The sequence below is a fragment of the Ruditapes philippinarum genome, unplaced genomic scaffold (assembly GCF_026571515.1).
Source record: "Ruditapes philippinarum isolate M1 unplaced genomic scaffold, ASM2657151v2 ctg6103_1_1_1_1, whole genome shotgun sequence".
Classification (NCBI taxonomy): domain Eukaryota; kingdom Metazoa; phylum Mollusca; class Bivalvia; order Venerida; family Veneridae; genus Ruditapes; species Ruditapes philippinarum.
The window spans coordinates 26,372-51,107 of NW_026859570.1; the positions used below are offsets into that span (position 1 = coordinate 26,372).

A 24,736-nucleotide genomic window follows, 5' to 3' on the forward strand; every position below is an offset into this window, starting at 1 on the left:
CCAGTCCACCTTATTATTAATTAACTATTATCTCTTACAATATCAAATTAAATCCTTTTATTCACTTCTAATCTTTCTACTCAGTTTATTTTCTTTTCTTATCCTAACCTTCTTAACCTAGACTTAAACCTAAACTGACCTAACTTTCCCCCCAAATCTGTATGTCCAAAATTCTATCCAAACCAAAGTATCTGCCCCCTTTTTGAATTTATCCAATCAAAATAATATATTTCTTATCTTTAATCTGTCTATCATAATTAATAAAACATTATCACATGTGCATTTGACCATCTTCTAAGTTTTTACATCAAAGGATTTCACACCTAAGTGATATTGCTTTGAGAAGCTGAAGGAAGCAGACCAAAACTAATTTCAGTCTATCCCCCTCAGCTTTCCAAAGAACCAAAATATGTTATTAGATCACATATTAGCATATTATTAGGTTGATCATAAACATAAAACAAAATATTGCCTGGCTACAGTAGTCCTTTTACTTCTTTTGCTTTGTTGGCAATGGGTATTAAATCATAGTGAATGACTATTTTGTATGGAAGTCAAAATACTTCTTTGTTTACATTTTGCTACCTTAAATTTATGACACATGGGTACTGCACTTTGAGCTCAACTTTTTTCAATTAATAAAAATCTGAATATGCTCTAAATCCATTATACCAACATGATTTAACAAATGTTTGACATTTCTAAAGAATTATGGATTTCTGAGGCATAATGTGCCTTTAACCCTTGGCAATTGCTGGCTGCAACAGAATTTACCCATGCTGAGCAAGTTTGGTCCATGACTGTTATATTATTGCCTTCCCAGCTTGCTTTAAGCTCATGGCACTTTGATTTAAGTTTCAGTTCCTCTGCTATTGCCATGTTTTTGTGTGGGATTTATAGTGAAGGCAGTACATCTCTTGTTTATTGAGGGAAAAAGGCAAGAAGGAAACAAAATAAAAAAACGAAACAGAACTTCTTCTTGAAAAACAACAACAACATAATTATTATAACTGATTTATGTTCTGTTTTCACAAGTTTTGAGAAATTTTATTGACTATAGAACTGCATGATGGTGATTTTTCTCCAATATCTGATAATAATATAATATGTTTTTTTGTTATTTGATGTGAGAATTTCATAGAAAATTCCAATTTGAAAGATTTTATAACAATAGTAAGTCAATCTGTTATAAAGGACATTTATATGATTTATATTGTTTGAGAGATCACAGCTATAAAACAATAGAACATAATGATACCATTGTAGATTGAGGTCAACAGAAGACTCTGTTCTGTTTCTTAAATCAAACCATTGCAAACCAGATTCAGTATAACTTGTGTCCAAAAAAAACCAAAAAAAAACAAAACAAACAGTAACAGCTACCCATCAGTGTTTAAGTCTTTGCCTTCTTTTTCACCCAATGAGAATGCCTCATTTTGATAATTTCTGACAGTCTATTTTGATAAACAAACTATCCTCAATTTACTACTTAACCGGTCATTTAAATGTCTCATCTATTTGAATAAAAATGATTAGTGCCAGTGGTTAAAGGATTCTAAGTAAAGGTTAAAGTTTATTTAAAGTATGTATTAACAAAATTAAATTGGTCAGGCATGGAGCTGCAGCGCAACCAATTTAATTTTGTAAATACATACTAATAAATTTTAACCAGCTTAGTGTTTTAAATTATTTTTATAAATAGTCGATTTTCTAGAGTGATTAACAGTTTGTCGACGAACCAAAGTAAATATGTTACGATTCATTTGAAATGCTGCAATCCTATTGGACAAAAAAAAATTTCAAACGCTAAGAAAAAATTATACATCTGAAATAGCTACACTCGCTGCTTCGTCACTAGTTAATCATTTTACTTTTTCTTGTTTATTTAGTGTCTAACTGTTGCATAATATTTTAATTGTCCAGCAAAGTGATTATTAAAGTTGACATTAGATACAGCTTCAGTCAGTTCAAGGATTTTAATATCACTCTATTTAAAGCAGACTATTTTATAGCACCAAGTTTGCAATTATGAAGTATTTGTTGAAAGACATTTTAAGTAATAAAGGAAAGGATAAAGAAAAACACATCGAAAAGACATTTGTAAATATTTCATAAACAAATAAAGGTTTTAAATGGAACTGAATGTACTCATGTCCTGGTGAATACTGTTTATGTTGCAAGCTAATTAATTTGAATATTTGTTTATGTTAGAAGCTAATTAATGTGAACAATTGTTTATGTTGCAAGCTAATTAATTGCCTTTTTTTTGTAATATCTTGGTCTGTGTTTGCACTTTCTGGATATGTATGCTCTTAAATAAGTTAAAATCGATATATTTACCTGGAATTTCCATGAAATTTAATTGTTATAATCTGCACTACCAGTGGAGGTAAAGCTAGATTAACATCAATAAATCTACTGTAGATCTGTTACTATGCAAATCACTTAATGGAATTTACATGTTGACCAAATGAAATTGTTTCAATTTTACAGTGATTTCCAGACAGCAAGTCTTTGTGAAATGTGATTTGCTGCATGCATAAACGAAGGCAAAAATTGTCATCAGGAAAAAAGCATTTTGAAATTCATTTATTTATTTACATTTTTACTTATAGAGAATTTCAATGTGTCCTTAAATTGGAAAAAGATCAGTACCTTATGGAACTTGATAGTGTGAATTATTATTGTAGAGTTACTTCCCTTTATTTTATAACCCCATTTATAATTGATTTTAATTATAGTGATTTAGTGGACAAAATCTACTCAGGATCTAGGTCAAATGAAAGAGTATAATATGCCTCAGGTTTGAAATATGGCAAACTTTAAGCATGAAAACAATCTTCTAATATTATTTTTGAGTTACTCCCCTTTATTTTATAACCCCATTTATGATTAATTTTAATTATATAGTTTCTAGTGTACAAAAACTACTCATGATGCAGAGCCCTAGATAATTTTTTTGGCCAAGGGGTTTTTACCCCTCAAAATTTAGAGTGAGGGGTAAAATGCAAATTCTGAAAAACTTAAGGGGTAAAATCTGTCAAAGAAGCATTTTGCATTTTTATAAGCAAATTAAACTTGTTGTTTTTGTTTGTTTGTTTATTTTCTTTTTTTAGAAAACCCTTTACAAATAAAATACTGATTCAATGTGAAACAATACAAAACATGCCCTGCAAAGTCAGACTTCCAGAGTATACTGGAACTCAAGTTAAGGATACACAGCAAAATTATCAGGATTTCCATTTTCAAAATTTGGAAGTCAAAGACTTCAAAATCTCTGATATTGGAAGTCACATTATATAGGGCTAGGTATAGAAGGAAAAGTATTAGATTTTAGGAGGTCAAAAGCCAAAATGAAGGAGTGGATGCCTTGAAATTATTTTATTTTCTAGGAGTCAATATTTTTCTAAATACTTTATTTCTGTTGGCATGTATCTTATCATGTACTCCAGTTTGAACAATTATAGTTGAAATTAGAATTAAAGAAAAAATAAACAAGATTTTTTTCATCTTTCCTGAAAAAAATATTGGTCTGAGAGAAAAGTGTCCGTAACTGTAGACTGGGTACGAAAATATTGAGTCGAAAAACTGCAGGTGAAAAACATGTTATTTTGTTCCCACAACAAAAGTGAAAGAAATTAAAATATATTTCTGTTTACATTGAGGCATTATAAAGCATGTCAACAGATGCCAAAACAAACTTAATACTATGTTAACTCCTACGATGATTATCTCGAACAAATTTTATCAATAATTTCACAGGTTGATTTTACGTGAGTTACCTCCCTTCTGTACTTCCTGCTACTTTCGTTTTTAACATGCTTTGTTGACAACAGAATTTTTAGTTTTCAATGCAATAAAATGGAAATATATTGTATTTTTATGCTCAAAACATCCTCTTTCTTAAAATCGAATGTTTACACTTATATTCTTTCACGCTTAAATTTTGACATACAGGCGTTTTTTCATTTTGTTGTGCGTAACTTTGACGCACGAATTTTGAAAGTGATGCGTATTTTAGATTTTCTATGCGTATTTTACGCTTATACGCACGCTATCTGGAGCTCTGATGATGTAGGTCAAATAAAAGAGTATATTATAATGCCTCAGTTTTGAAATGTGGCATACTTTTAACATGAAAACAATCTTCTAATATTCACTCAGTAATAATAGTGATGCTGTAAGGAGAGTTTAAAGTTGTCATAATTACCACAGTTTTTACACCCATTTAAATCAAAATTTTAAGAGCTTTTACATAAAAACGAGCTGTATTTTTGGGCCCTAGTCATGATTTTAAAATTTCCAGAATAACGCCATCATAAACAAGACCTTTGATGTTTCAAGCACATAAATTTCTTTGCTGTAATGGATTTTATGCAGCAATAATTTCCTTTTTCTTCTTCCCAGTATTTCATTTCAATTTTCACTTAAGAAAAGATTTGTTTTCCATATTTTCAAAACATAAAAGACATCTTTAATAAATTCATGCATAAATGCCTTAAATAAATAAGAAAGACAGCGAGAATAATTCAGAATATTAGATTAAACAATTATATGGTAGAAATAGATTTATTTAATGCGCGTTCAAGTTATATTTCCCTCAAGCACGTTCAAATACTTTTCTCTCAGAATTTTCAAACTTTCTTAATTGGTTTCAAAGCTCATGGTAACAATATAGTGATGTTATACTATATATATAATGTATTCAATTAATGTAATGATCAGGGAATATTATATATTAATGTACATTTGATGATAATATGATAGATGCTGCAGTATAAATTCATCGTATAATATAATATATTAGCTCTAATAATTGCTGATCGATGCCCGTTACAGTCAGTTATACTAATGCTTGTACAACATGTTTTTGAACACAGGAATATTATATACGCTTTTTGAAATTATTTGAGCTTCTTAATTTATATAAAACAATCTGATATACCTGTGTTGAAATAAACATTTTTTCAAGCACACTGTCATTATACTTGTCACAAGAATTTACTGAAAAATGCCAAAAATTTGTATAAATTCAGTTCATTAGAAGAGATTTGCAGAAAATATACAATAATTAAATTAATAGAACACATTGGATTCACTATTGCAATGTGAATACATTGGAAACAATTTGATGTTATGTGAATACATTGGAAGCACTTTATATATGTGAATACATTGGAAGCACTTTATATATGTGAATACATTGGCATATGTGAATACATTGGAAATAGACTGTTGCTATGCAAATACATTGGAAACAATCTGTTGTTATGTAAACACATTGGAAACACTTTTGCAATGTGAATACATTGGACAAAATTTATATGTGAATATAATTTGGAAGCACTGTTGCTATGTGAATACATTGGAAACATTGTTGTTATATGAATACATTGGAAACATTGTTGTTATGTGAATACATTGGAAGCATTCACAGTTGCTATGTGAATACATTGGAAACATTGTTGTCATGATTGTGAATACATTGGAAGCACTGTTGCAATATGAAATACTTTGAAAATGTGAGTACATTGGAAACACTGTTGTTATGTGAATATATTGAATACATTGTTGTCATAAGTGTGAATACATTTGATATATGACAAGTTTATTTAAGTGATATATTTCACAATTATTTGGTTATAGTTATAATGTGGATTTAATGCAATTGTAACAAAGTTTAACAAAAATACCTAAATATGATATAATTAATACAAGATAACTTGTTGTAATGGGTTTAGAGGAAAATCGTATTTATGAAGCTATGGAGGTTACCTCGTGTTATTGGCAGAGACCAATATGTTCTTGTACAGAGTCCATACACTATGGACTTGGGTAAGTTATTATTTTCCTAATTTATTCAACCTTTCTATTACATGCAGAGTTTTTTTTTCAGGGTTTTTGGAACAATTGACCCATATGTTGGAAATTGGGAATTTCAGTGATGTTTTGTTAAAAATTGGGAAAAAATGCATGACTGAAAATTTTGCAGTGATTAAATGGATGCAAACATAATATCACTGTCTAGGATGGCATCTTCAAACATTTAAGCACTCTTACAGTGAAGAAGGATTTTAGAATTTTTCATTCTATATTTTTACTTTGAAGCTTTCAGTTGAAGATTGGGAAAATAATATACTATTTTCAATTGGAAATATGACCAAATATTGGCTATAAAATAAGCCAAAAGACATGGAATGTAATGTGTTAAAATCCCTTTCTGAGTTTCCAAGCAATATACAGTATCAGAGTAGAAAACTTATTTGCTGTCAGTTTAATTTAGCAGTGCTAAATTAAGCAGTTTAAAGATTATTAAAGGCTGCGTTTTAGTGGAAAACCAAACCAAAATATGATAAAAAAAATCGTAGAGGTGACAAAGTTAAGTTGAAAGCAAAGACAATATAGTAACATAATCAGATAATGATAATCTCCTGGGAAATATGTGTCTCATTTTTTTGGGAGCAAAATTTCTTTTGAAACTCTGGGTAAAAAATATTTGTGTGAAAACAGAATTTAGAAAATAGAAAGAAGATCTTATTTACTGTATGATCTTTTTATGATTGATGGTTATTGTTCTTTAAGTAAAGGCTCACTTTACTATTTCATGTTTCATTTCCATCATAGGAGTAATAATTGTAAAAATGATTGGTATTAAAACATTCTATTTTTTGACCTACAAAAATTTCCCTTTTCTAATTCTGTATGTTTATTTCAACAGAGTAAATAATGGACATCAAAAGCAAAGATACTAGAATGTGCAAAGATTCTTAACAAAGATCTTCAGACTATCTATTTAAAATCTTCATCATATAATACGAAATGCCATTTTAATTTCATATAATTACTGAGAAACTGGTATAAATATCATCATCATTTTTTATAGACACCTTGGTGGTATGTTCTGTCTAATTTTCATTGTTTACAGGTAATTATGCCCCCATTTTGAAAAAAAGGGGGTATATTGCTTTGCACTTGTCGGTCCGTCGGTCCGTCGGTCCGTAGACCAAATGGTTTCCGAGTGATAACTAAAGAACCCTTAGGCCTAGGAACTTCAAACTTGGTATGGTGATTGGTCATGACCAGTAGATGACCCCTATTGATTTTGGGGTCAAGGGGTCAAAGGTCAAGGTCACATTGACCTTGAAAGCAAAAACGGTTTCCGATCAATAACTAAAGAACCTTAAGGCCTAGGAACTTCAAACTTGGTATGGTGATTGGTCATGACCAGTAGATGACCCCTATTGATTTTGGGGTCAAGGGGTCAAAGGTCAAGGTCACATTGACCTTGAAAGCAAAAACGGTTTCCGATCAATAACTAAAGAACCTTAAGGCCTAGGAACTTCAAACTTGGTATGGTGATTGGTCATGACCAGTAGATGACCCCTATTGATTTTGGGGTCAAGGGGTCAAAGGTCAAGGTCACATTGACCTTGAAAGCAAAAACGGTTTCCGATCAATAACTAAAGAACCTTAAGGCCTAGGAACTTCAACTTGGTATGGTGATTGGTCATGACCAGTAGATGACCCCTATTGATTTTGGGGTCAAGGGGTCAAAGGTCAAGGTCACATTGACCTTGAAAGCAAAAAACGGTTTCCGATCAATAACTAAAGAACCTTAAGGCCTAGGAACTTCAAACTTGGTATGGTGATTGGTCATGACCAGTAGATGACCCCTATTGATTTTGGGGTCAAGGGGTCAAAGGTCAAGGTCACATTGACCTTGAAAGCAAAAACGGTTTCCGATCAATAACTAAAGAACCTTAAGGCCTAGGAACTTCAAACTTGGTATGGTGATTGGTCATGACCAGTAGATGACCCCTATTGATTTTGGGGTCAAGGGGTCAAAGGTCAAGGTCACATTGACCTTGTAGGTAAAAACGGTTTCCGATCAATACCTAAGAACCTTAAGGCTTAGGAACATCAAACTTGGTATGGTGATTGGTCATGATCAGTAGATGACCCCTATTGATTTTGGGGTCAAGGGGTCAAAGGTCAAGGTCACATTGACCTTGTAGGTAAAAACGGTTTCCGATCAATAACTAAAGAACCTTAAGGTCTAGGAACTTCAAACTTGGTATGGTGATTGGTCATGATCAGTAGATGACCCGTATAGATTTTGGGGTCAAGGGGTCAAAGGTCAAGGTCACATTGACCTTTTAATTAAAAACGGTTTCTGATAAATAACAAAAGAACCCTTAGGCCTAGGAACTTCAAACTTGGTATGGTGATTGGTTATGACCAATCAGATGACCCCTATTGATTTTGGCGTTAAGGGGTCAAAGGTCAAGGTCACATTGACCTTGTAGGTAAAGCGGTTTCCGATCAATAATGAAAGAACCCTTAGGCCTAGGGACTTCAAACTTGAGATGTTGATTGGTCATGATCAGTAGATGACCCCTATTGATTTTGGGGTCTAGGGGGTCAAAGGTCAAGGTCACATTGACCTCTTAGGTAAAAACAGTTTCCGATCAATAACTAAACAACCCTTAGGCCTAGGAACTTCAAACTTGGTATGGTGATTGGTCATGACCAGCAGATGACCCCTATTGATTTTGGGGTTAAGGGGTTAAAGGGCAAGGTCACATTGACCTTGTAGGTAAAAATGCTTTCCAATCAATAACTTAAGAACCCTTATGCCTAGGAACTTCAAACTTGGTATGGTGATTGGTCATGACCAGCAGATTACCTATTGATTTTGGGGTCAAGGGGTCAAAGGTCAAGGTCACATTGACCTTGTAGGTAAAAACAGTTTCCGATCAATTAACTAAAAACGCTTAGGCCTAGGAACTTCAAACTTGGTGTGATGATTGGTCATGACCAGCAGATGACCCTATTGAGTTTTAGATGAAGGGGTCAAAGGTCAAGGTCACATTGACCTTTTAAGTAAAAACGGTTTCTGATCAATAACTCAAGAACGCTTAGGCCTAGGAACTTCAAACTTGGTATGGTGATTTGTCATGACCAGCAGATTACTCCTATTGATTTTGGGATCAAGGGTCAAAGGTCAAGGTCACAATGACCTTGTAAGTAAAAACGGTTTCTGATCAATAACTAAAGAACGCTTCGGCCTAGAAACTTCAAACTTGGCATGGTGATTGGTCATGACCAGCAGATGACCCCTATTGATTTTGGGGTCAAAGGTCAAGGTCACATTGACCTTGTATGTTAAAACGGTTTCCGATCAATAATAAGAGAACCCTTAGGCCCTAAGAACTTCAAACTTGGCATGGTGATTGGTCATGACCAGCAGATGACACCTATTGATTTTGGGGTCAAGGGGTCAAAGGTCAAGGTCACATTGACCTTTTAAGTAAAAACGGTTTCTGATCAATAACTCAAGAACGCTTAGGCCTAGGAACTTCAAACTTGGTATGGTGATTTGTCATGACCAGCAGATGACCCCTATTGAGTTTTGGGTCAAGGGGTCAAAGGTCAAGGTCATGACCAGTAGATACTTTATAACCCTTATTAATTGTTTGATCACTGGGTCAGAAGTCATGCATAATAACCTTATCACATGACTAATTGGCTGCTGATAGGGGGCATACATGTTTTACAAACATATCTTGTTATAACTTTAAATATATAACTTTAGTAGGCTCTGAAAGATGATCTCCAACATTGTGTAGTTAATGTTTTTTGTTTGTTTTAATTTAAAAAAAACCAAATCCAACTGTTGCTCTCTGATGGAGAAAATGTAGTGCTATAAATTTGAAGAAAGGAAAGATCTGAAATCAAATCCATGCAACATAGCCAGAGATTTAATTAAATTTTCAGTTTAATTACAATTTAACATGCAAGGTACATAACACAGGTTATCTATAGTGACAACTCTCTAGCATTCTGTCTCCATTTAATTTATCAACAATCTAATCAAGTCAGCTGCTGATAAGTCAAAGTTCTGGTGACAAATGTGCATGGTAAACAGGTGGGGGTGTTGATAGTTTACCCTTTTCATGGGGAGCCACATTGAAAAATGTGCATGGTAGAATGTTAGGGGAATGTTAGGGGAATATATACCAGTTTTAGGGATTAATTTAGCTTCTTTGGGCAAGGGGAAACAGCCTTTATGTACGAGTAAAGATTGCTGAATTTTTTTTTTTTAATCTTCCAAAGATGCATGACAAATGAAGGCTCAAATTTCTCAAAACTTTAATTTCAGTTAGAAAAAAAGGCAAAATATCATTATTAACCCAAAATGATCATTTCTTAAATATCTTAAATGGACTTGTCCATCTTTCAATCTGAACAGAACCATTCATCATTTTAGACATAATTTCAAAATATGAATAGCAAACAGTGCAGACCATGATCTGATTGTACAGATATCATGACTGATATATTTATCTGTGGGTGTCTTCTGCATTTCCTAGCAGATGCAAGATTAATTTGTCTTTAATTCCACATAAAGTGTTACTGTTTGACATATTGGTTCCACTTTTAGAAAATGAAATAAGAATACTAAAGAAATGTTAGGAGAATGTGTTTGTCCCCACAATGACTGTACCACTTTGGATCTTTGGTGCCTGTGCACTTAATGTTTTCCTGAAGATTGAATTAATAAAGTTTGAAAAAAAATATCTTCTCTGATGTAATTTCTATCAGTCCTATAATTATGTGTTTCTTTAAGTGAGCAAGTTGGCTGATATATATTTGATATATTGGAATTTTAAGTTTTCTCTTTTTCATAAGGTTTATAATATGATATTGTTATTATATTATTACTAAATCTAATTTACATGTCTAGTTTTTGTCTTCAGGCTAGAATTATGTTTGTGTTTTTAAACTTACTTTGACAAATCCAATTTAAAGTGAACAATCTTGCACAATTTAAAATACTATGCCAAAAGAACATGAAGGAGATTTTAAAATATTTTCCCCTCTTTAGCTATTTTACAATGCAAAATTTCCCAAACTGGGCAAGGTACTTTTTCCCAAATTGGCTAGGAAAAGACCTGTTAAATAAAATAAGTTAAATTTGTTAAATGTACAAGGCACAACAGTGATGCTGTGAGAAACCTCATAACACACATTCACATTATATAATGTGTATTTTGAATTGTGCAAGATTGTTTATTCCAACCAATGCAAATATCATTCAAAGCCTTAAAATTACAATGAAATGTGTGGAAACATCTGTTTGATATAATATACCATACTGGAATAAACTCTAGCAAATTTGTCTGTTTTGATATCAGGAATTTCAGTTCAATTGGGATTTTTTTTCCAATTTAGATTGGGAAAGAATAAAGTAATCATATTTGCCATGGGTAATGTGTTTGGTAGTCTGACCCGTGGTGACATTGGGAAAAAGGCATTATTCAGTGTTCCTGCTGTCGCTGGCCAATGGTGTCAAATGCGACAAAATATTTAATTAATTAAAATAATTTATTTATCTGTATTTTTTCATTTACCTGTAATTACTCATTTACCTGGGGGTGTCTGTGGCCGAGTGGTTATGGTCGTTGACTTCAAACCACTTGCCCCTCACCACTGTGGGTTCGAATCACAACAGGGACTTTGGATTCTTTCATGTGAGGAAGCTATCCAGATAGCTTTTGGTTTCCGCTCAATAACTTTAGTTTACTTTGGCCTATTGACACTAAACTTGGTGTGTAGGTAGCTATCAAGAGGCAGCTTGGAATTGCTACCCAGGTTTCTGTGATCAAGGTCAAGGTCACTGTTACTAAAAATAGAAATCCAGTTTCGGCTTAATAACTCGAGTTTGCTTTGGCCTATTGACACCAAACTTGGTGTATAGATAGTTTATATCAAGAGGCAGCTTGAGATTGCTACCCAGTTGTCTGTGATCAAGGTCAAGGTCACTGGTACTAAAAATAGAAATTCAGTTTCCGCTCAATAACATGAGTTTGATTTGGCCTATTGACACCAAACTTGATGAATGGGTAGCTTATATCAAGAGGCAACTTTGGATTGCTACCCAGGTGTCTGTGATCAAGGTTAATGTATTCAGTTTTCATGTAACAACTTGAGTTTGCTTTGACCTTTTGACGCCAAACTTGCTGTGTGGCAGCTTTGGATTGCCACTTCTGGGAGCAAGGTAAAGGTCATTTGCTTACAATAGAGTTTTCAGCTTCTGCTCAATAACTTCAGTGCACTTTGACCTATTGATTGCTGTCACATCAAAACTTGGTTGTTGAAAACCTCAGGTTTTCGTCGCATCGTGGCGCTTCTTGTCCTGTAATTAGCTCACCTGAGCACGAAGTGCTCAAAGGTGAGCTTTTGTCATCACTCTGCGTGCGTCGTGCGTCGTGCGTCGTGCGTCCTTCAAAAAATGGCGTCAAACTTTTCAAACAACATCTCCTCCTAAACTACATGGCCAATTGCAACCAAACTTTACAGAAATGATCCTTAGGTGAACCCCTTTCAAAGTTGTTCAAAAATTTAAATTCCATTAAAAACTCTGGTTGCCATGGCAACCAATAAGAAAAACTTAAAAAATCTTCTTCTAAAAAACCGTAAGAGCTAGAGCTTAGATATTTGGCATGAAACATCTTCTAATGAGTGCCTACCAAGTTTGTTCAAATCAAAGCCCTAGGGTCAAAATTGGCCCCGCCCCAGGGGGTCATTGATTTTCCCTATATGCATATAGTAAAAACTTAAAAAATCTTCTTTTAAAGAACTCAAAGAGCTAGAGCTAAGATATTTAGCATGAAACATGTTCTAATGGGTGTCTACCAAGTTTGTTCAAATAAAAGCCCTGGGGTCAAAATTGGCTCCGCCCCGGGGGTCATTGATTTTCCTTATATGTGTATAGCAAAAACTTAAAAAATCTTCTTTAAAAAAACCCAAATAGCTGGAGTTTAGCTATTAAGCATGAAACATCTTCTAGTGAGTGTCTACAAAGTTTGTTCAAATCAAAGCCCTAGGGTCAAATTTGGCCCCGCCCCGGGGGTCATTGATTTTCCTTATATGACTGTGTATAGCAAAAACCTAAAAATCTTCTTTGAAAAAACCCAGATAGCTAGTGTTTAGATATAAAGCATGAAACATCTTCTAGTGAGTGTCTACCAAGTTTGTTCAAATAAAAGCCCTAGGGTCAAAATTGGCCCCGCCCCAGGGTGTCTTTGATTTTCCCTATATGCATATAGTTAAAACTTAAAAAAATTTCTTTTAAAGAACCCAAAGAGCTAGAGCTAAGATATTAAGCATGAAACATCTTCTAATGAGTGTCTACAAAGTTTGTTCAAATAAAAGCCCTAGGGTCAAAATTGGCCCCGCCCCAGGGGGTCATTGATTTTCCCTATGTGCATATAGTAAAAACTTAAAAAATCTTCTTTTAAAGAACTCAAAGAGCTAGAGCTAAGATATTTAGCATGAAACATGTTCTCATGGTTGTCTACCAAGTTTGTTCAAATAAAAGCCCTGGGGTCAAAATTGGCCCCGCCCGGGGGTCATTCATTAGCTTGACTTTTTTTTTTAGATATAAACATATTATATATATACACATATATATTTAATATATATATATATATATATATATATATATATATATATATATATATATGTATATATATATGTATATATATATATATACATATACATATTATGTATATATATATATATATATATATATATATATATATATATATATATATATATATATATATATATATATATATATATATATATATATAAATGTATATATATATATACATATACATTTATATATATATATACATGCATACATATACAACCAAGTTTGTTCAAATAAAAGCCCTAGGGTTTAAACTGGCCCTGCTCCAGGGGCCTATATACAGGTGAGCGACTTTGGGCCATCATGGCCCTCTTGTTACTTTATTAATTACTATACTTTGTTTGTTAAATGGACTTGTTTGGGGAATTTGCTCATAGACTACACAGATGTACAGTCAATCTAAGCCTGGCCTCCTTGTACTGTAGACATAATGGCATGTCCATATTATTGCATACAATCATACAATTAAGTTTAAATACAGAGCTATAGAATTTTATTGTTGTTCCAGCGATTTGTCAGACCTGTTTCAAATCTCAGCGGGTATATTTGTCAACTTGAAGAGAATTATTTTTGTTCATTAATGTTATGTTACCACGGATACGTCCTCCTTTAGAGTCTCCATTGATGTCTGAGGGGGGTGGGGAGGTTGTTGTCACCACACATATATACTACCTAGTTTAATTTATATCAAATGTAAATTACAGAATGAGCTGAAGTTAAAGAAAACTTTGTTAAACTGACTGTTGATAATTTTCAAGGAAATTGAAGTTGTTAATCTAGGGCTGCATTATGATTCACAAAATGTTAGATTTTCATTCATTTCTGGTTTCAAGCACCTTGATTCAAATCTGAACAAGTCTGTTTAAAAAATTTAAAAAGGTTATTTAAGGGTTAAAGTTATTTGTGAACTTTTTTGAATGTTGATTGGTTAGTCTTATTAGTTTTCAGGCCTCGAGATATCCACTCGACTGCTCATATTTGTGAGTAAAAGTTCGGGTCGGGCAAGCAAAAAATTGATCAAACTCGCCTGATAGTGTGAGTTAGATTCTCCAGATCCAAATGATGTTCTTTAGATATTTAATTCAAATGAAGTTATTTGGTAAAAATAATCAAACTGCAGACGCCATTTCAATCGTAATAATGTAAACCAGAAACCTGAAAATGACCTGATGGTTAAGTTTAAAACTTTACCAAATGTGTATGAGGAATTGATTCCTAACAACGGCAGCATTCGACAATGTTTTAAATACAAATTTGTTGTGTTTTATACTTAGCCATTAGGTCGATACTATGTAAAAATTTGAACTGAAAAAGTATTCAGGCTATGTTGTTTTGCAAGTGGTACTTAAAAAATTAATGGAGACCTGGTATTATCATTTCAGAAGTACATGACAGACAAGGCATCTATTCAGTTACCAGTATAATATTGTATAGTAAATATAAAGGTTACATGTTGACTGTTATATTTTCAGGGGTCCATTCAGTATAGTACAAAGATGTTTACATGATGGTTGTTATATTTTCAGGGGTCCATTCAGTATAGTACGGAGATGTTTACACAGAGACTCGAGGAAACAGTTTGCTGTGAAGATTGTAGATGTTGCCAAATTTACCTCAAGTCCTGGCCTAAGTACAGAAGGTATTATTTTCTCATAATCTATGATTGCTAGAGGCTGTACTATGTTTGGCGTTTGGCCTGAAAAATTCTATGCAGCTTGACTAATCTCTAAAATTTCACCTGCCCAGTGGTTAGCTCACCTAAGCACAAAGTGCTTTAAGGTGTGTATTTGTGATTGCTTGGTGTATGTCATCAGTCTTGTGTTGTTAATGTCAATTCTTGTGTTGTTAATGTAAATTCGTGCGTTGTTAAATTGTCAAGCTTCGAAACAAGAGGGTAGATTTTGATCAGACTTCACAAGAAATGAATACTAAGTGGTCCTTCATAAAAGGTTTTTCTTTGTGGCATAAGTAGTTGACAAGAAGTAACTTAGTCTTTTTGTTGTACAGATTATTTGGTTCCCTTGTTGTATATATATATAATTAAATAGGCCCATTACGTCCTCAAATTTCTCAGGGTTACTGAGCAATGTGATTTAAACTTTGAGCTAATTATACCGTCACGGTCCCGTTTCTGCGCCAGATGTCACAGGGTGAGAAAAATAAGCAGCCTGATTGGGACTCGAGCCCGGGATCCTTGGAATACTGTTCTGCCACTCTATGGACTGAACTATCCGGGTGCTTACACATTCTGTCCCCCTAAATTGTTGAACAGTTATACTGTGAGTTTTAGGCCCACTTATTCACATACATGTATATATTATATAGAGGATATTTGTTTGTTTTGCATGTAAGATTGAAATATAATTTCACTGAGTGAACACCAGATGCAATATTTTCACGAGTGGCGTAGCCACGAGTGAAAATATCATAGCTGGTGTTCACGAATGAAATATATTTCAATCTTATATGTAAAACAAATAAATTTTCTTTTTATTTCATGTGTTTTAAGTAATTTTAAGTAATTTTTACTGATTTTGCCGCGTAACGTCGCGCATTCTCCTTCGTGACGTCATCACATCATGACGTCGCATCAACAAATTTGAAATATAGTTCTGTTAAATTTCTCTAATTTTGTTACATTTTTAGCATAATGTATGGTGACATCGACTTTCTTTTCCGAAAGAAGCAAAATTTACGCATGACGGCATTTATTTTTGCCTGTTATTCCATTCAGTTTTGATTTTCTTTTCATCCGCATTCAGATATAGTCCGGCTACAGTGAAAATTATATTTTATAAATTTCACTAGTGGTTTATCAGAATATAATCATCTGATATATTACAATAAAACACTGGAAAGCATGAAATAAATTCCCGACACAATCATTACATCTAACTGTTTCCTAACAGCAACCTTTTTGCTGCCTGAAAAAATAAATTGAAAGTTATGATCTCACCCACTTAATTCTACAAATAAGGTAGAAATGTAACATTGCAGAGAGATCAGAATACTAATATTATTGGCTCATAGTGTGAATGTTTTATTTGGCGTAAAATCTAAACAGTGGTAACATAAATCTGTGCTGCTCACATTGCTGGAAATTGAATTGAATTTTTTATCTATTTTTGTTCAACTTCCATTACTTTATTGGGTTTAACGTCAATGCATGTATTGTTTAAATCTCTTCACTATTGAACAGCAGGGGTGAAGCTATTCTCTGTATTGAGTGTATCAACTTCATAGAGGGTTTTGACTTTACCAGAAATCCAGGGAAATTACTTTACTTAAATGGATTTTTTTTGCCCTCTTTTGTTTAATAAGTTAAAACATATTTTTAACAGGGAATACCTTAATAAAGGAACAAGATTCTTGAAACTTGTCGTTTTATACATGATAAAAAAACAACAGTTTTTGACACCAACCAGTACTTGTGTCTCTTTAGGGAATGTGGTAGATACCTAAGTATGGCTCTAACCCATTATCCCTTGGTTAAGGGACAGGCAGCTCACTCACTATAGTCTACTTTTCAAAAAGAAAATTGTGTCTCATTTCCAGAAAAAATATTTACAAAGAATGTTCTGATTGGTCACCAATAATTAATGTCTCATAAAAGACTGCGATCAGAGGCTCACAGGGAAAACTGTGCTTCCCCAACTGTGTTGCATCATTAAATAAAATCCTAAATTCCTTTCCTTTCCTAAACTTCCTTTCCTTTCCTTTACCTTTATTTTACCTTTACCTTACTTTCCTTTCACATTACTTTTGGAAAGATTGAGTTTTTTTCATGAAGCATTTTGGGTTTCATGCCATTTATTAACCTTGTTAGTGCTAGACGTGGTAAGTCCCCACTTGTAGCCAAGAAAGTCTGCATGTCCATAAAATACAAAAGAAGACCATTTACATTACATATAAATAAACATTTACACAGTATTCAAAGCTGCTTGGCTGCAATCTTTGTTGTTTTTCTTAGGCAAAGAAAAAACAAAACAAACTGTTTTAGGTCTCCCTAACCATGCCAATCATAGACGTGTGTCTGTATCTTCACTTTAAAGCAACATGCCTCTAGATGAGCCAAAATATTTCAAGAAAAATAAAAAGTGAGAAAAATGTACCATAATTTAAAGAAAAGGAAAAATATTCAAGATTCAAGTAATAATTTATATGTTACATGACTGTGATTTTAAATGACTGATTTTGCAGTATTTATCATCATATCTATAAAGGGCCATTTTTAGCTCGACTATTCGATAAGAATAAGTAGAGCTATTGCAGTCACCCGAGCGTCGGCGTCGGCGTAACCACTTATGTTAAAGTTTTTGTAATAGTTCAAATATTTTCAAAGTCCATAGACATATGGCTTTGAAACTTTGCACACTTGTTCACCATCATGACCCCAACCTGTAGACAGGAGGAGGTAACTCTATCAAGCATTTTGACAGAATTATGCCCCTTTTTCGACTTAGAATTTACGTTAAAGTTTTTGTAATAGTTCAAATATTTTCAAAGTCCATTGACATATGGCTTTGAAACTTTGCACACTTGTTCAACATCATGACCCCAACCTGTAAACAGGAGGAGGTAACTCTATCAAGCATTTTGACAGAATTATGCCCCTTTTTCGACTTAGAATTTACGTTAAAGTTTTTGTAATAGTTCAAATATTTTCAAAGTCCATTGACATATGGCTTTGAAACTTTACACACTTGTTTACCATCATGACCCCAACCTGGAAACAGGAGGAGGTAACTCTATCAAGCATTTTGACAGAATTATGCCCCTTTTTCGACTTAGAATTTACGTTAAAGTTTTTGTAATAGTTTAAATATTTTCAAAGTCCATTGACATATGGCTTTGAAACTTTGCACACTTGTTCACCATCATGACCCCAACCTGTAAACAGGAGGAGGTAACTCTATCAAGCATTTTGACAGAATTATGCCCCTTTTTCGACTTAGAATTTACGTTAAAGTTTTTGTAATAGTTCAAATATTTTCAAAGTCCATTGACATATGGCTTTGAAACTTTGCACACTTGTTCACCATCATGACCCCAACCTGTAAACAGGAGGAGGTAACTCTATCAAGCATTTTTTTTAACTATCAAGCACTAAGAATAGTCGAGCATTGCTGTCCTACCGACAGCTCTTGTTACAGTTATACTGTGAATTCACTTAATTTAGTGGTATAAAATTTCGTGGTTTTGTCAAAAAAGGACATTTTTGCCGAAATACTTAAATTTGTTGTTTTTTTCTTCAAAAAAGTGAAATGCCTATATTGTTTTGTGTCTGGTTTTTTCAAAAAAGTAAACTTTCAATATTGTAGTGTAAAAAATAATAATCAAAAAGAAGACAAAATAAAATTTTGTTGGATCTCTAAAATTCATGGAGAGAACCACAAAAATAGTGCCACAGGAATAATAATGATTTTACAGTATATATTGTCTAGTCGGAGGAGATATTATTTATGACTATATATAGATGATTATTATAATGATGGTGTAGTGATTCGCACACAAGATTTGTTATAATGGTTATCTACGACCAATTATCTGACTGTTAGGAGTATTTGGATGTTTCCTGTAACTTGTTCCCTCCATAATTCCACGTCACATACATCAGTTACATAAACTAATGAATGTTTGTCATGCTAGTTGTTTTATTTATATCATGTGAAGATGGGAAACTGTATTATGAAAGCAACATTGTATAATGACATGTTACATTTATATGGATTCTTTGATCTTCTGTGACAGGATATTTCACACTTTAACTATTATAGTTTTGTACTCTCATATTAATGTAAACTTACCGAGTAATGACTTGAAATAATTGATTAATACACTGATTTTCAAGATTTTAACATATTGATGAGTAGAAAATAAGTTATAAGATTAATTCCGTCTTTTTTCTCTCATTGGTTTCATGTTTTACTTGTATTTTTGGAACAGTCCATTCAAAATCTATCGGCATTTTAGTATCAAAATACAAAAATTGATCTACCAAAAATATACAGTTTGGTCACACTGCACAGTGTACACTGACCTGGCTCTATACTAGGGGAAAGACTAATCTTTAATGTTAAAGATACAAAAATACAAGTTAAAACAACATAAATACAAAGCAAAAAAAAAAAGCACAAGTCAGTGCTAAAGAAATGCAAAGCAAGAAAAAGCACAAGTCAGTATAAAAGATATACAAGTTAAGAGGAATACAAGTCCAGCAATAGAAGAACGAGCCAAAGCAATAGAAAAACAACTTAAAGCAACAGATATACAGAAAAAACACAGAAAAAAGCACAGAAAAAAGTCAAACCATCAAAGAACAAAACAGCCAAATCTCATCTCAGTAGAAATTGTGTTCATATTTGTTGTTGCTTCTTTTTCTATCACTTTGCAGAACATATAGGTTTTGTTTCATGTGTATGTACTTACTATAATATATATATATATATGAAGTGAAAGTGGACAATGATGATGTATTTCCCATTGATATATACCAGAAACTACAACAGTACAATCTGTTATTGGAAAGGATATACTGACAAGAAGCTAACATTCCTGTAGAGCATCAACAATACCACAGAACAATCAGAAATCTTACTTGGGGAGATATAATACTACATGAAACTTTTATTTTTTGTCCATCTTGAAAAGGGAATAATTGCCTTGTAATGCAATCCTACCAGACATGGTTTTACACACAATTTTAATGTCTGTAACTTAAGATTTCTTCTGTTTAATGCATGCATGACATGATTTTAAAGAATTAAGAAGCTATAATTTTGATTAAAGGGACTTGACACAGGATTTTTGGTGTAACGGGACTGGATATAGCTTTAAAGATTTTTTTTAATATTTGACTTTTCTTAGAATGAGGATATCTATTGTACTGACCTTGGCATCAGTGTTGCTGTCACTTTGGTTAAGTTTTCACTCTAGAACAATTGAAGGGATTGGGTTGAAATTTCACACAGTAATAATAATGTTCTCTGTGATTATCTAACATGATAGGCACACAGGTCCAATTACTCTTGAGTTACCTATTTACAGAGTTATGACTCTTTTTTTTTAATGACTCATTTTTTGACAGCTCTTGTAAAAATATATATATATTTTTGCTTTAAAAACGCTGTGGAGCTCCTTGAATAATAAGAGGATATTGTTTCCTTTGAGTGAAATATGAAATACATTTTCTCGAAACATGATTAAATGCCACATATTTTCACGAGCACAAATGGGAAAGTAAAAGAATCTGATTAGAACTTGCTGCAATAAAGAAGCAGTTTAAAGTATATATATATTGTACATCACCACACCAAAAATCAGTAATTTTATTTTTGAGACAGTCTAAATGTCAATCAAAGCCTAGAAAAAAATTTGCTCTGTTCAGAAGACGGGAGCTTTCTTTATTCAAGAGTTAATGAAAGACTGCAGGACTTTGTAATGAATTTGTGTCTATTTTTAGATCGTTAATGATTCTGATCATCAGTAGACTTATTGTAATTGACTGCCTTTAATATAAGAACTGGTGAAAATCTGTTTCATTATTTGTGATTGGAGAGCTGACAACTGTCAAAGCTGATGCCTGGAATTGGAATGTTGGAATGAAATCAGATTTCACAATATTAGCTAATTATTTTCTCCCAGTTTTTCTGTTGAAATCTGCAACAAAAAAAAGAGGATTATTAAGATAAGATTGTTAGGTTGAAATGTTTTGTCTACCTAATTAAATTTTTTTTTTTCAAATAATTTTATTTCATTTTTTTTGTTTTTAAACCAGTGAATTTTTTTACCCATATTAATAAAGCTGTAGTTAATAGTGCATGTGAGAAATTATGTACTTTTTAATAAAAAAGCAGTTATACTGCAGTTATTTTTTTATATTCACAGAAGTCAGCATTAACTTTTATTTTCAAATTAAAATTTCAAATAATGTTATGACTAACAATTTCTATGTGTGCACATTAAAGCAGAGATGTGGTCACATGACAGTCAATAGAAAGTGACACTGTTTACTATGACCTTGAGTCAATGTGATTGTTACATATTTTAAAATTAACCCAAATCAATTATCATAGACAATGTATTAATTAATTAATTAATGATTGACATTAACATCATCTATTTTACAGGTAAACACTAAAATTTGACAAATTAAGATATAAATCTGCATCCTGTCCAACTTTTCTGAAGACTATAATAAATTTTGAAGGTTGACGGCGAAACTGCAGTAATTTATTCAATATGTCGCAGTCCAAAAGATAAGGGGGTTTCTGATGGACGCTGTGGGTTAAAGTACTTGGGACCTGGACAGAGGGTCTGTAAATACACAAATTATGCGCTTTCAAATAATTTTATTAGCATTCGAAAATCGCGGCTCTCGCCATCAAAATCTTACAAAATAGTGCAAAATACAAAATATCAATGAAAATGATGAATGACAAAATGGAAAGAATGAATCAGAGCATCAAAACAATCTACCAGTTTACCTGTAAATACACAAATTATGCGCTTTCAAATAATTTTATTAGCATTCGAAAATCGCGGCTCTCGCCATCAAAATCTTACAAAATAGTGCGCATGCGTAGTGTAGTGAATCAATGAAGTAGAAAGTTAGATAGAGAGGCCCGTAATGGTGGTTAGTATATGATCAATATGGGGATGAATGAAAAGTATGATGAAAATTAAAGCTATAGGACATTTAATAGGACAAACAATAACACATATAAACATGTACGTATATGAACCTGTGACATCCTTCCCCTCACAGGAAAAATGTCGTCCCGACATTTCAAACACACAACTGCGTACTAAGCAGCTGTATCCATGGCACTACTTCAGAAGTACTATAGAAACTATATCTGTCGCAAAAACTACTTAAATAACTAAATTACTATGTAACTGGTAATAATACTACAGTAACAAATAGTAAATGAACCATCTTGCTCTCTCGACATCAAGACAGATCAGTTTGAGTATTAGGCCTAAAATACTCATGAAATCATTGAGATTAGATCATAATTGCTTATTATAATCCAATCTTTTGATTATTTCTTAATGTTCCATTACGACAAACATTAAACTATAACGAATTATAGTGGCACAAAATGTTTGAAAGCAACATCAGCAATTATCTGCGCATAAGAATTCAAAAATTCTTCTAGTGTATCCGAGAACTGCTCATCTAAAAAAAATCACACAGACACTGTTGATTATTTCAAAGTACATCTATATAAGGATAACTATAATATACAGTCACACCTGTCCTCATGCGTACCTGGAAATAATAGAAAACATAAATTCATCAAATATGTTCATATTTTATCAGCAGAAAGAATTACCTGTAAAAATAAAATAAACAGATAATAAAACTGTATAAACATCAACACAAACATATATCAAACAGTGTTATAACTTAATTTCAGTAATAAAATTAAGTTATCCAATCAGTGGATGACAGCCATGCAGGTTTTCTCTTGGAACGGGTAGGACGATTTGGATAAAATGGTTCTGCACAGGGATTTAAAGAAGACTTCCTTTGCTGTGGAATTACATACTTCTCAGTGGAAGAACTCAAAGAGGGCAAATCTGATTTATAAGGAGATACAATAGTTTTGCTGTCAACCCTCGATATAATGATATAACAAATGTTCAACAGAAATTGATTGCTATAGACAGTCTTTTATTGATTGGCTCCCGGCTGCAGTGATTGGGAGATTTGTCGTCTGATTTGGAATTACTGTCTATCATTATACAGACATTCAGAATTTGATGTCTTTAAAATAAATTGACTGAAACTACAATTATGTTTTTATTGAAGTCTAACCTTGAAAAAGGGTAGTGCATACTTGAAACTAGTAATATACTGTAATGGTCAGAATGAAGTATTGTGATATTAATATTTACAAGTCTGAACTGAGACTGAACAATTTGTTATATTTCAGTCTGTCAATATTTATCTTACCAGAATGTCTAAACGGAACAATGGTTCTATAAGACAGAAAACTATACATGATTCAGTTAGAATGTTCATATACCATATACAAGGATGTGATAGGGGCAATTTTATGGTTGATTTCTTCAATATAATGTTTATTTCAATGTTCCCTATATCCCTGAAGATATACATTGATTTAAGACATTGTTTTGTAATTGTTTAGACATTGCTTATAATATTTTGCTGTGAAGAATGTTATATTATATAGGTATTTTCCTAAGATAATGCTTTTGTTTAAAGGTTGACCATAACTTTATATTGGTGACTGACCTGGGTGTATATTAATTGCTGACCATAACTTTATACTAGTGACTGGCCATGGCTTTACAATGGTGTTTGCCCTAGTTTTGTATTGTTGACTGACAATGATTTAATACTAATTATTGACCATAGGTATATACTGATGACTGACCTGGCTCTATATTTGTGTCTGACCTAGGATTTATACTATCAGGTGATTTGGCTTGATACCTGAGTGACAGACCTTTTCCACATGTGGTTGCAAACCATGGCTTTATAACAGTGACAAACCTTTTCACCATGTGGTGGCAGAACATGGCTTTATAAGAGTGACAGACCTTCTCCGCATGTGGTGGCAGACCATGGCTTTATAACAGTGACAGACCTTTTCCACGTGTGGTGGCAGACCATGGCTTTATAACAGTGACGGACCTTTTCCACCTGTGGTGGCAGACCATGGCTTTATAAGAGTGACAGACCTTCTCCGCATGTGGTGGCAGACCATGGGCTTTATAACAGTGACATAAACCCTTTTCAACATGTGGTTGCAGACCATGGCTTTATAACAGTGACAGACCTTTTCCACGTGTGGTGGCAGACCATGGCTTTATAACAGTGGCAGACCATTTGCAAGTGTGGTTGCAGACCATGGTTTTATAACAGTGATGTACCTTTTCCACATGTGATGGCAGACCATGGCTTTATAAGAGTGACAGACCTTTTCCACAGTTGGTGGCAGACCATGGTTTTATAACATCGATTTACCTTTTCCTCATGTGGTGGCAGAACATGGCTTTATAACAGTGACAGACCTTTTCCACATGTGGTGGCAGACCATGGCTTTATAACAGTGACAGACCTTTTGCAAGTATGGTTGCAGACCATGGCTTTATAACAGTGACAGACCTTTTCTACATGTGGTGGCAGACCATGGCTTTATAACAGTGACAGACCATTTGCAAGTGTGGTGGCAGACCCTGGCTTTATAACAGTGACAGACCTTT

At 33.1% G+C, this 24,736-nt stretch overlaps 1 protein-coding gene across 1 annotated transcript in view; it reads left to right on the plus strand.

The window, feature by feature from the left end:
- LOC132757081 (peripheral plasma membrane protein CASK-like) overlaps positions 1-24,736 on the plus strand; it is a 102,995-nt gene that overhangs the window by 21,852 nt on the left and 56,407 nt on the right. Inside the window, exon 2 of the mRNA XM_060748262.1 lies at positions 15,025-15,137. Coding sequence (XP_060604245.1) covers positions 15,025-15,137 — 113 coding nt within the window. The remainder of the gene's footprint in view (positions 1-15,024; positions 15,138-24,736) is intronic.